The sequence below is a fragment of the Pecten maximus genome, chromosome 12 (genome assembly GCF_902652985.1).
Source record: "Pecten maximus chromosome 12, xPecMax1.1, whole genome shotgun sequence".
Classification (NCBI taxonomy): Eukaryota; Metazoa; Mollusca; class Bivalvia; order Pectinida; family Pectinidae; genus Pecten; species Pecten maximus.
Genome location: NC_047026.1, coordinates 5,411,697 through 5,424,698, shown reverse-complemented (window position 1 = coordinate 5,424,698; position 13,002 = coordinate 5,411,697). Strand labels below are relative to the sequence as shown.

Here is a 13,002-nt window from a genome sequence, read left to right as displayed (position 1 = left end):
CAGAGGTCAAATCAAGCATTATTGTTCGAAATCAACACCCAGTACTTCTGAACTGCTGATAATCATAGTCAATGTCACTCAAATTGACCTAAACATATTATTCAAGACTGACACTGTCGTGTAAACAAAGAGAAGGAACAATTCCAGGCTATAGAGGCATACATTCTGCTGACTTACATTTTTAATATATTCGGGACACAATCATGTGAACATATTAAAATAACAACACATGGATAAATATTACAACTAGATTTATTTTGATAAATAATCATTAAGATCTACAAGTATCACAGTCTGTCAGGGCCCAGTCCCTGTATTAGTCTGGACGGAATTAAACATACAATGTGAAAAATAGCAAGCACTAAGATTTTTTTTCTTCACAACAAGAGACCCAATGGGCCTGTATTGCTCATCTGCTTCTAACATAACTTTGCTCAGGTGATTACGACATTATTCAAATATAAGAGAATGCAGAAGTCATCATTTATAGATCTTAGTACATTTTGCCACTATGACCTTCAAAGTTGGTCAAGATCATTTATTTGAACAAACTCGGTAGTCTTCATCCCAGCATGTTACAGGCCCAATATCAGGTCTCTTGACCTCTTGTTTTATTGATCATGAAAGAAAGTTATTAAAATGATTTAAAATTTAATATTTAAATGCCTTACAGGAAGGTGAGCTTTCAAGTATTCTGGGGAAGAATTTTGACCATTTTGTTTTCTTGATAAAACTCAAAATATTCATGTTGTCTGTTGTTCGAGTTCAGACTTTAACCAATTGGTTATTTTTGAAAATGAATACTGTATCAATATTTTCATAAATGACAACAGGATTTTTTGTCTTAGAGAAAGACAATCTGTTGGGTGAAAACATGCGATGACTTCATACATGTGATTTAAGTCCTTCCAAAATTCACATACAGCATCTCCAGTTACACGATTTCCCTATTTCAGCTTATTGTCATGAGAAAGCCACTGTGTTGAATTTGTTATGAGAGAAATGTTCATTCCTTTTGTTCTAGCTTATAGATGTGAGAAAGGTGTTCTTCAACTGTTGTTAAGACTCAATGTCAACCAATACATTGATAGCTTCTATGTCTTTAGAGTTGGCTGTTTTGAGATCCTGGCTTAGTCTGAACACATGGACAAACCCTGCTCCATCTCCCGTCGCCAGTAACTCAAACCTGGAAAACACAGAACCACACAGATATAAAGTTAGGTTCAGTTCTATATTACCTATAGGAGACACATTGAAATACTGATGCATAGAGTTGAATATGAAAAATATTTTTTTTTTAAATCATATGTAATTTACCACCACTTTTTATTTTATTTTCATTTGTTTTATTAAAATTTTTCATACCTGGTATGTAATTTATTTCCTTCAAAATAAATGCCTCAAGACTTAAGATTACAACTGTCAGGAAATTCAATAATTTGTGTAGAGTCTCATCAGAATTGTCATTCACAGAAATATTAACAGACACGAGACTTACTGGTGAGGGTTGGACCTACAGACTAATTGGTGAGGGTTGGACCTACAGACTAATTGGTGAGGGTTGGAACTACAGACTTACTGGTGAGGGTTGGAACTACAGACTTACTGGTGAGGGTTGGAACTACAGACTTACTGGTGAGGGTTGGACCTACAGACTTACTGGTGAGGGTTGGAACTACAGACTTACTGGTGAGGGTTGGACCTACAGAATTACTGGTGAGGGTTGGAACTACAGACTTACTGGTGAGGGTTGGACCTACAGACTTACTGGTGAGGGTTGGACCTACAAAGTTACTGGTGAGGGGTTGACCTACAGACTTACTGGTGAGGGTTGGAACTACAGACTTACTGGTGAGGGTTAGACTACAGACCTACAGACTTACTGGTGAGGGTTGGGCCTACAAAGTTACTGGTGAGGGTTTGACCTACAGACTTACTGGTGAGGGTTGGACCTAAAAACTTACTGGTGAGGGTTGGACCTACAGACTTACTGGTGAGGGTTGGACCTACAGACTTACTGGTGAGGGTCGGACCTACAGACTTACTGGTGAGGGTCGGACCTACAGACTTACTGATGAGGGTTGGACCTACAGACTTACTGATGAGGGTTGGACCTACAGACTTACTGTTGAGGGTTAGACCTACAGACATACTGGTGAGGGTCAGACCTACAGACTTACTGGTGAGGGTTGGACCTACAGACTAATTGGTGAGGGTTGGACCTACAGACTTACTGGTGAGGGTTGGACCTACAGACTTACTGGTGAGGATCGGACCTAAAGACTTACTGGTGAGGATCGGACCTAAAGACTTACTGGTGAGGGTTGGACCTAAAGACTTACTGGTGAGGGTTGGACCTACAGACTTACTGGTGAGGGTTGAATTGACACGTGTGTACTGCCGATTTGTTGATGCTGGCCTCCAGTTTCTGTATCGGTACAGGTTGATCATTTTTCAAGTCGTACAGTAGAAGGTGACCAGACTCGGTGGTGGCTGCGATGAGAGATGGCCGGACTGGTGACCACTTGGTTGAGGATATAAATCCCTCCCCTGGCTCTATGGTCAGTACCGGTTGTTTCTGTGTGTACCAATAAATCATGGTTCAATACTATATACTGGGCAGGTATTTATGATAAAAATAAAGATGTATGGTATAATTCAGTCGAAATATAATCTAATTAAAATCTAGATGGTCATTCTCACTAAATTACATAAACATCTAACAACATCCCATCAGGGTTCACCTTCTGATGACCTATGCGATATACATGTGTATTTCACTTTCAGGGCTAATTGTCAATTTGTCAATGTCATCGAAGCAAACCATTTCGTCACAGCATGCATCTGAAGCAAACCATTACGGCACAGCATGTATATAGCTTTATGCTTTGTGGGACGAAATGACTTGAAACAAATTGACAGATTATGCAAGCTATGCACTCTAGTCATGCTAATTCAGACATATAAAATTCACTTCTGGAAGTAGTCATTTGATTGGCTAATCCGAAAGGTCACCCAGACGTGACCCCTCATTGGATGATGTTAGATGTTCATGTAACTTAGTGAATATGACCATCTAGATTTTAATTAGATTGGCCGAAACATTTCTATGAACAAATATAGACAACCAACATGAATTGTAGCGAACACTTACCTGTAACATACTATATAGCCTGATAGTTTGGTCCATTGATGAACTCAGGAATGCGTTTCTGTGGAAGGGAGAGAACTCCGCTGAGTACACTGGGGCGTGGTGTGGGTTGTAGGTGAAGGTCACGGGTGAGTGGAGTGGTACAGATGAGATGACGTGACCTATCAATACAAAAAAAAATCTTCTTCCTTGGTGTGTTTGATTGGATTATGTTGATCACATGACAATCATTGGGTCGTCTGCTCACAATGAAGTCCCTCTTTTTAGCTATTTGTCTGATCTGAGACTTATTGGTATGTAAATTATTGATAATCTATTTTGTGTTACATGTTTCTGAGTAGTGAAGAACAATGTACTGCCCTGACTTCAGAGAGACCTGAATATCTGTTCATCCTTTGTATGTCATGCAAGACCAAATATCCATTAAAGAAGGACAATAAATAACTGTGAGGCCTGTATCTGTTGTGGGGGGGGGGGGGGGGGGAGATAAATTCAATATCACCAAATATTGATGTTAAACAGTATATTCATATGAATATTAATATTCTATTGCTTTGTATTATTCACTGATAACATAATAATCCAGTATTTAAAATGAAGTACCCTTAAGTACGGACTTAGGTAAGGACTACTCTCCTAAACAACATTGAATAAGTCTAATAACCTCAAGGAGTTACTTCCCCTTAAGTCAATTTGTAATATATCAATTTGTACATATACATTATATTTGTCTGTATTTCTTACCACCTGTTGTTACTAAGGAGAAGACTAAGATAGACTATGCCTGATGTCTTATCCTATTGACTTTCCTTCCATGTCAATAAAATTTGTTGAAATTGAAATTGAATAAATAAATGTATTTTTTGCCTGATTTATACACATATCATGATGTACTGTTGTTCCCATGAAACTTTCTGCATTTGCCGCAATTAGTGCCCCTCCCCTTTCCGGCCGAGAAATTGAGATTATATAAACGCCCCTCCTAATTGTGAACCAACTTCAAAATAAGTCATATTACTTACATTTTATATGTAGAGACTACAGTTTGGAGATAAAAGCTTGACTAATCTTAAATATCTGGTCACAATGTCTTAATATGCGCCCCCTCTGTAACCATTTATTTAAGGCCCTTTGGCACTAATTATGGCGAATACGGTAGTAGTATCTCAGTATCTGTATAATGTTCCAAATATCAGGACAAAGAAAATAGTAACTGAATAAACATGAATATTAGTGATTTACTGTAGAGTAATTGCTTACTCTCTGAATTTTCCCCCTCTGAAAAGTGAGGGACATTTTAAGGTAAGTTGGGGTCCTCATTGTAGTAGTTGGTGGCTACCTCACTGAATATCATACATGAAGCCCATCACATGCTATCAAGAGCAATTGGTATGAAGTGTCTTGCCCAAGGGCACAACCATGACAGCACTAATTGGCCTGTTATCTCAGCTTCCTGAGAAATTCAACTGAACAGCCACCAGGTAGATATTGTACCAAATACCTCACACTTTCATCTGGGGGCGTGTCAGTCCAACGCTCTACTGACTGAACTTTCATAATCCTTACACTACATAGTTGGGAAGTGGGATTTGTACTCTGACAAAAAACCAAGATAATAAACTTTTCCTTACCTTGACTTTACACTCAGACAGGAATAATGTTAATAACAAATATGTTTGTACCATACCATATTTATGAAAAGTTCCCACCCTTAGTATAAAAGTTTGAGGAAGGTTATTCGAGAACCACCTTAGCTTACTATAAAGGGTTTTTCTCGGGGTAATCTGGTTGCATCCCACAGTACAATTGCCAGCATGCTTCCATCCAGGCCAACAAGCGGGATTCATTTTATTTTTTATAACTTGTTTCACAATTAAGGTATGAAAGAAGAGCAGCAACTCCAGAGTCCAAGTTTGAAAATGATTCTGCCGACATATTTTGGCCTGCTAGGCAGGCCGTCCTAGCTGGCCATCATCAGGGCACATTTTATTAGTGTGACTGTTACATTTTAAAGCTGAATAACAATAGAGGTCATATGACTAACAATGGACAACATGATGTCGTCATTACATTACCAAGGAAGTAGTAAGGGAGCAACAAGGCATCAACATGACGATTAGTCTAAATTACATAAAGATTATTTCAAAAATTAGGCAGATAATGGTTTTAAGTTTCAGTCCTTGTTGAGTAGTATAAGAGCCTATAATTTACAAGATGTGTTTAGAAAATAATAATAAAGCAATAATTATACGATACAAAGTCACAATTGTTGTAAAATAAAATAAGTTTACATTTAGTTTACTATTTCAAAAATAAAGAAAGGGGTTTATTTGTGGATAAATACGGTAAATGAGTGTAAAACCTACTTCCTGCTGGTTCCCCATGTGACAGCATAGAACACCTGAACACCGCCCCGGGCTCTGACCCTATGAGGAAGGCATCCCGGTCCTCACAGTTGTAAGAGAGGCATGTCACCCCAACCTCTTTGTCCCCTCGGATCCCACGTGACTTTTTCAGTTCCTTTGGTAGGTTCTGGGCCATCAGGATAAACCTGGAGATAAATTAACACATTATCTTTGCCTGTCATACTCTGTAATTATTAAAACTGTATTTTGATTAATTGAAATCACCATTCGTCCAATGAAAATTTGTTGAATACTGTTTGGATTCTGTCTGAATATGTGAATTGATATTCAAAATCTGTGACCTACTTAAAATGAATCCATCCATACATTATACATACATATATTCAACACAATACTATTACAACAGGAAATTCACATCTTCGGATCAACAACACATAATGTTAAAATAAAATAAATTGTATTAATTATTGTATATATATCATAGTTATACATGAAATGACAAAAGAAGACAATGAATGCTTTGATTGGGTCTTGAACTCAAAACCTACAGCACCTATTTAATCATTTAGCCAGAAATACTGGCAGCTTAGACAACTACACCAAAGTCATGTTCTTACATACATTATTATACTTAATCATGTCAAACCTGATGCTTTGATAAATTGTAGTGTCTAAATGACATAAATAGGTTAAAGATGAAATATCATGTGCAAAATATTTTTATTTCAATGTGAAAGCATAACTTCTGTTCCTTTAATCTTGACCACCATACAAAATTTAATGGGGTGTAAAACTTGATGCTGAGATGTTGTGAATATGGTATTAAGTAAAGCAGTTGTGGGTTTATGCAAACAAAGGTTTGTGCTATGGACAGACTCACACAAATAGACACTTAAACACACATGAAAATCCAATTACTACATTCCCCTATGTAGGTATAATTTTGTCAGCTATACGTACCCGTTAGATAATTTGATGACATCTTTCTTTCTGTCATGTTTCCACACCAATATTTTACCGTCGCCACTGGTACTGACAAGCTACAATCATAAGAACAGTTGTCATTAACTTGACATGTGTAAGGATGTATTACAGGGAGAAAAGGTAAACTGAACAAAAAGAAATTAAATTTTGTTATCCTGACTCAGAAATACAGTAAAATACAGCATACCTGTCTCAGAAGTACAGTAAAATACAGCATACCTGTCTCAGAAATACAGTAAAATACAGCATACCTGTCTCAGATATACAGTAAAATACAGCATACCTGTCTTAGAAATACAGTAAAACACAGCATACCTGTCTCAGAAATACAGTAAAATACAGCATACCTGTCTCAGATATACAGTAAAATACAGCATACCTGTCTCAGATATACGGTAAAATACAACATACCTGTCTCAGATATACAGTAAAATACAACATACCTGTCTCAGATATACAGTAAAATACAGCATACCTGTCTCAGATATACAGTAAAATACAGCATACCTGTCTCAGATATACAGTAAAATACAGCCTACCTGTCTCAGAAATACAGTAAAATACAGCATACCTGTCTCAGATATACAGTAAATTACAGCATACCTGTCTCAGATATACAGTAAAATTCAGCATACCTGTCTCAGATATACAGTAAAATTCAGCATTCATGTCTCAGATATACAGATATATCATTTGATAATCTGCAACCTAAAGCTTTTAATGCAGAGATAGTTAAAATCATTCAGACTAGCTATCATTATACTTTCATACAAACCATCTTACTTTTATTTATCCAAACTTTTGTGGGAGACATGACAAAAGTTTGGATAATTAAAAGTTCAGATATGTCAGATCGTATTGTATGTCACAGCCTACAGTATCTGGTATATTTAGACATGTACATTAATTTTACTCAGCATCCTCCCCTAGCAATACATACAGAATATATGTGTGTTGTGTGATAATTATAGTCTTCAATAATGTGATGAGTAATAAATAAATAGTGTGGCATTGTCTTTCTCATTGTGGCAGCAATGCTGCATACAGACAAGAATTTTACAAACCGATGTACAGATGTACTATGCTACTCTCTACTAAAATCTAAACATAAGGAATGGATATTCTTTTTTATGTGTCATGGTCCTATAAGGTCCTGAAGCCTTTTCCAGTTTTATTATTTGCTAAAAGATTGTGTGACTGGATTCAACTGTCAGGGGCTAGAGACAATATTTTATTGATAATGCTAACATCCTTGTGTGACTGAGGTCAAAGGTCAGGGGTTAGAGATGATACATATAAGTGATAAAACTACCATCCTTGTGTGACCGAGGTCAAAGGTCAGGGGTCAGAGATGACGTGTTATTGGTTATACTACCATCCTTATATGATTGAGGTCAAAGGTCAGAGGTTAGACAATCTGAAAGTGATAATATATTATTGTTGTGTGACTGAGGTCAAAGGTCAGGGGTCAGAGATGATGCATAAGTGATAATACTACCATCCTTATATGATTGAGGTCAAAGGTCAGAGGTTAGACAATCTGAAAGTGATAGTACATTATTGTTGTGCGACTGAGGTCAAAGGTCAGGGGTTAGAGAGGAAGTGTTAATACTACCATCCATCAACCTACCAGATACCGGTCTCTCTTTGAGGTAGTAGTGTCCGGTATCCAGTGTACCCTAGTCACGGGTTCCCTGTGTGCATCGTCCCCAATACCCGAGCTTGTCACCAACATGTCGTCTTCTCTACTCAAGTCCCACATCATTACCTCCCCTGAAAAAAAATGAATATGGTATCTACAGAAAAACAAAGAACAACAAAGAAAAAAATACCATATATATTCTGTAATAAACCCAACATATAATCTCTTACTTATGTAGGGGTGAGTTTATTACAGGATATTGAATTTGATCTCAATTCTACTGAACTGCAATAGATTAGGGTTGACTTATTACCATCAAGGGCTTATTGCTGGATAAATATGGTCATATGTGCCCCAGTGGCGATGCCAGGATTCTTAAGGCGAGATGTTGGTGAGAAGGTACCTACCGTCGTAAGTTCCCCCAGCGATAATGGCGGGATTCTTTGGGTGAAATGCTACGCAGGTTAGACAAGTCGACAGGTCGATCACTGTATCAGGTTTGTTTTCGTTTATGTTTCTGCGCTCCAGATTCCAGGTACACAATGCTGACTTGTGCGTACACCAGTCCTCGTGGTCATAGCGACCATATCTTGTTAATGTCAAGGATATTTGCATTTATGTGTATGTATTCTCTAGCAAGTTTCATACATTCTGACCATAATATAACTATACCTGGGTATAAAAGTCTTAACGTGGGATTTTGCAAAGGGGCATAACTCCCATAGCCATACCTGGATTGAAATATAAACACATGTGCATAGTTTCATGGTACATTGATTGTATCCAAGTTTCAAACCCTGAAAAATACAAATAAGACAATATTTCGTGATTGATTTGTAAAAGGGATATAACTATGAAAAAAAAAATATCCAGTCAAAAAAAAAAAAAAAACATCACTAGAATTTCACAAGAATAAATTTGATCAAAACTATGCAGTAGTTGTCAGGAGACAAAATGTCTGTGCATGGACAGACAGACAGACACCTGATTCCAGTATCCATATGCTATGTTGTGGGGGCTAACAGCAGAGTCTCCATCATATCATTAAAGGATACGATGCGGCGATGACTGCACCTGTGGAATTCCAGGATACTCCTGTGACATGTAACTGGAAAGATAAAATTAAATACCCACATGTTTATAAGACTTAGCTTTGGATAATTGTGTTTATTTTCAAACCTCATATTTTCTCTATAGCAAGATACAAACAAGAGCACCGCAAGCGGGAGCATGATACGCCTGTCATGCCAATAGTTGAAACACAAGCCAAAAACTTGTAATACATGTTAAACATAATTGCTTCTAGTTGTATTGTGCAAAATCTTAGAGAAATTGAATAAAAAAAAAAAAGAAAACTTCTTGAATTTTCTACACAATGCCCAAATTCGGCAATAACTCTGCTAAAATGAATCGCGAAATTCCGTAACACGAACTCGCTTGAGCTATTGTGCCATAGAATATTTGTAGCAAGTTTCATAAAAATCTGTTGATAAATAAAGGCTAGGGAGCGCTAACAAGGAAAAGTTAACAGACAGATGGATGTACAGCTTAGGATATACCATAATACGCCATTGACAGGCATACAATAACTACTTCACACCTAATTATAATAGAGTAAAATTTCACAGGAATTCATATATCAGAAAATCTTAAATACATTGTACATGTACTGTAAAATAGCATGTAGAATACTCAGCTTGGAGTCTGTGTGTTTAGAATATGAATGCAGATTATTTAGTTTATACCGAATACCTGATGTTAATTTTTCTTACCTCGCCATTTATTTCTGGATTTGTGAGTTTATGGACACTAGTGACAGAGCCGAGCTCCTCGTCCCATCCAATGTTAAAATCTACAACACATGACAGAAAACTTAAGGCATTACCTAGCTTACATCATCAATTAATTAATTTCAATTTCATATATTTTACTGTAAGATTAAATAAAAATCTTAATCACATTTTTACCAGTGAAATATCAAAAATTATTAATTCTATGAAAATAATATTTTTCACTAGTGAAAAAAAATCTCTTTTTTTGATATTTTTCATTAGTGAAAAATATCATTTTTCTGATTCGACCAATCAGAACACTACTTACAAACGATAATGAGGAAATCAAGATTTGCATATAGCTCTCCGTCATGTTTTATGACATCATAATGCAAGATAGAATACATGACGTCATATTTTGGCATACATTTGTGAGCCGTTGACAGGGGGCCGCAATGAATTCTGGGAGGGATTGAGAAGCCTCAGTATATTTTGCTATAAAATGTAATAAACAGAATATCTAACAGTATCTTCAGCACTACACACTAGTGAAAAATATCAGAATATTAGCCACAAGAGTGAAATATATTTGGTATTACTGAAGACAGTGTTTAAAAGATATCCTCTATGTTTTTAGTCTGTAAAACAGATTCAGCGAGTGGCTCCTTTTCCACAGACCTGTATGAACTTTATCATAAAACTTTAATTTATTAACGCTATACCTACCATCAAATGCATGACTTGTTAAATTTTTGTTAAGTTCTCGGGAAATAACTGGCTCTATCCTGGCTAAAAATTCTCCCAGACGACCGACAGTGTCTTCTGCCAACCTGAATTTCTGGTGACCATCATCATCTGTTTGTACCTATAGAGAAAAGGAATCGGAGCTAAAGTACATTTTGGTAATACAATGTAGCAAACTCTTTTCCACCATATCTTATGCCCCACCATCGTACAATAGTTTAACAGGATTCATAATTTAGAACTCCAAAATACGAATAAAGACTAGTCAACATGCTATTCATAGCACTGCTGTAAGGTTGCTTAGAACTAAACATATACACATTTATGTACAATGTACATGTGTATGCATTAATTAGTGTGACTGATATAGGCATACATCTCAGTAAAATGAATGAAAAATCTTTCTGGTGAGACAAAAAAAAGAAGAAAAAGTAATGGGGGTCACATGCTCAACCACATAGGGTTGTGGTACTCTGTTTTTCTCCCACAAAAAAGACCTCACACATGCTTCCATCTGAGCCTTCAGAAGTGATTTATATAAGATAATATAAATAACTTCGAATTTATTGTGAAATAAATAAAGTTAGAATTTAAAGGGAAAAAAAGGTTTAATAATGAAAATCTTACTTCTCTATCTCTTCTCTTTATAGATTGTGATGCCCTCTCAAATGTTTCCATGTCATCAGTCTGTGCAGAGCCATTGGCCAGTGATCTAAAAACATTGGTATAATATCAAATGAGAGACACTGCAGAGCTATACTGTATACAGGTGTAGCCCTGGTAAAATACTAGTCGCAATATACACCTCGGCTTGAGATCTCTTTAGCTCAATCCGTTGAGCTAAGATTAGTAAGCTAGAGGTTTCGGGTTCAATCCCTAGTGGAGGCAGTGATTTAATTGATCCTGCACTCTATTACGAGGGTTAACTGATTTGTTGTGAGCCTCATACTGAAGGAGGTAATCCAGGATGTTCAAAATCGGTTAGGGTTAGGGTGAAAGAGTCTGTCATTGCCATGGCTGTCTCACGATTGTGGCTTTAATTTTTAAATTGATTGAGAAACCTAGCTGATCTTGCTCCATCAGACTTTCGTCTATTTCCAAAACTGAAAACAGCTATTTCAGGCACCCTAACATGCAGCGGATGACTTTCTGAACAGCCAAGAAAAGAAGTTCTATAAAAGTGGCATTGAGGCCCTTAAACACCGCTGAAAACAAGTGTAGATAATGAAGGGGGATGATGTTGAAAAATAATACAATATGTCCCGCAAAATTCGAATCCTTCAATGTAAGGCCCACAATCTATCAATCAGCCCTCGTACTTATCCGAAGGTGTTCTGATGTTAATATCGCCTTTCAAGCTGCGTAGTAAGATCGTCAGAAAATTCGGACTACCCTCGTACATGATTATATATGTCTGATATGAGCAAATACTGTACATTACACATACTTGTATTAATCTAAAACGGCATATTTTACAGACCTATTTTAAGAAAAGTTTTTTTTTTAATTCATGGTAATATGTATAGATAACTGAGTAATAAAACTAAGAATTGATCGTATCTACCAGCAAATATACATTTTTGAGATTTTGAGATAACGTTACCAAATCCTAAATGAGATTACCGGCTGATCAGTACAGATGTCAACAAGTAAATTATACAATTAAAACGTGTTAGAATCAATTACAGTCAAGAATAATTGTGTCGACTTGTGATCAAAATGTGTAAATAATTACCTCTCCTTCTTCCATGATGAACGAAAAGAGACTGCTTCTAAGATTTTGTCACTAAACATATTTGACGTTTGTTTACCAGCCCAACGATGTATGCGGAAGTTGTTTGTATAAACTAATATAAGGCGAGGACAATACTGCATTTTCCGGATTATAAATAAAATATGTGGCTTTTACCACGCATTTGTAAAGTCAAATAAAAAAGTTAAAAAAATATCGAATAGTTACTAATAAAAGAAAAAAACATATTTGTTATGACATATATGTGTTAATTCAAAGGTGAAAATAATAATAAAAAAAAAAAGAAAGAGAGAGGGACCAGAGACCTAGTATGTGTCGGTGAATAAATAATAAAACTTCATAGGCATGACATATACATTGACAAATTCATCTGTATATTTTGTTCTCCTTGTCAAAGCTAATCCAGAGTTTTTGGACCCCTTTATCTCCATTCAAAACTGGCCAACTATGGCATTTATAGCTAAAATAAACCCCCTAAATTGTCTGCCACCAGAACAGGTTTGTATGCTCTGATTTTAACAGGAAACTTGAGAGAGTTGTGAGGTTCCACCTGTGATCAAACCTCCAACACTTGGTTTACTGGTCCACTG

At 36.4% G+C, this 13,002-nt stretch overlaps 1 protein-coding gene across 1 annotated transcript; it reads right to left on the bottom strand.

Moving 5' to 3' along the window:
* Positions 1 to 234: 234 nt before the first annotated feature.
* Positions 235 to 12,511, bottom strand: LOC117339649 (WD repeat-containing protein 34-like). The gene is made up of 12 exons (XM_033901358.1): positions 12,395 to 12,511; positions 11,287 to 11,371; positions 10,642 to 10,780; positions 9,916 to 9,995; positions 9,199 to 9,251; positions 8,551 to 8,732; positions 8,132 to 8,274; positions 6,478 to 6,557; positions 5,518 to 5,702; positions 3,155 to 3,312; positions 2,370 to 2,578; positions 235 to 1,186 (listed from the first exon to the last, which is right to left on the bottom strand). Exons 1-12 carry the CDS (start codon positions 12,451 to 12,453, stop codon positions 1,060 to 1,062), a joined length of 1,500 nt encoding a protein of 499 aa, XP_033757249.1. The 5' UTR covers positions 12,454 to 12,511; the 3' UTR covers positions 235 to 1,059.
* Between the last annotated feature and the right edge of the window lie 491 nt (positions 12,512 to 13,002).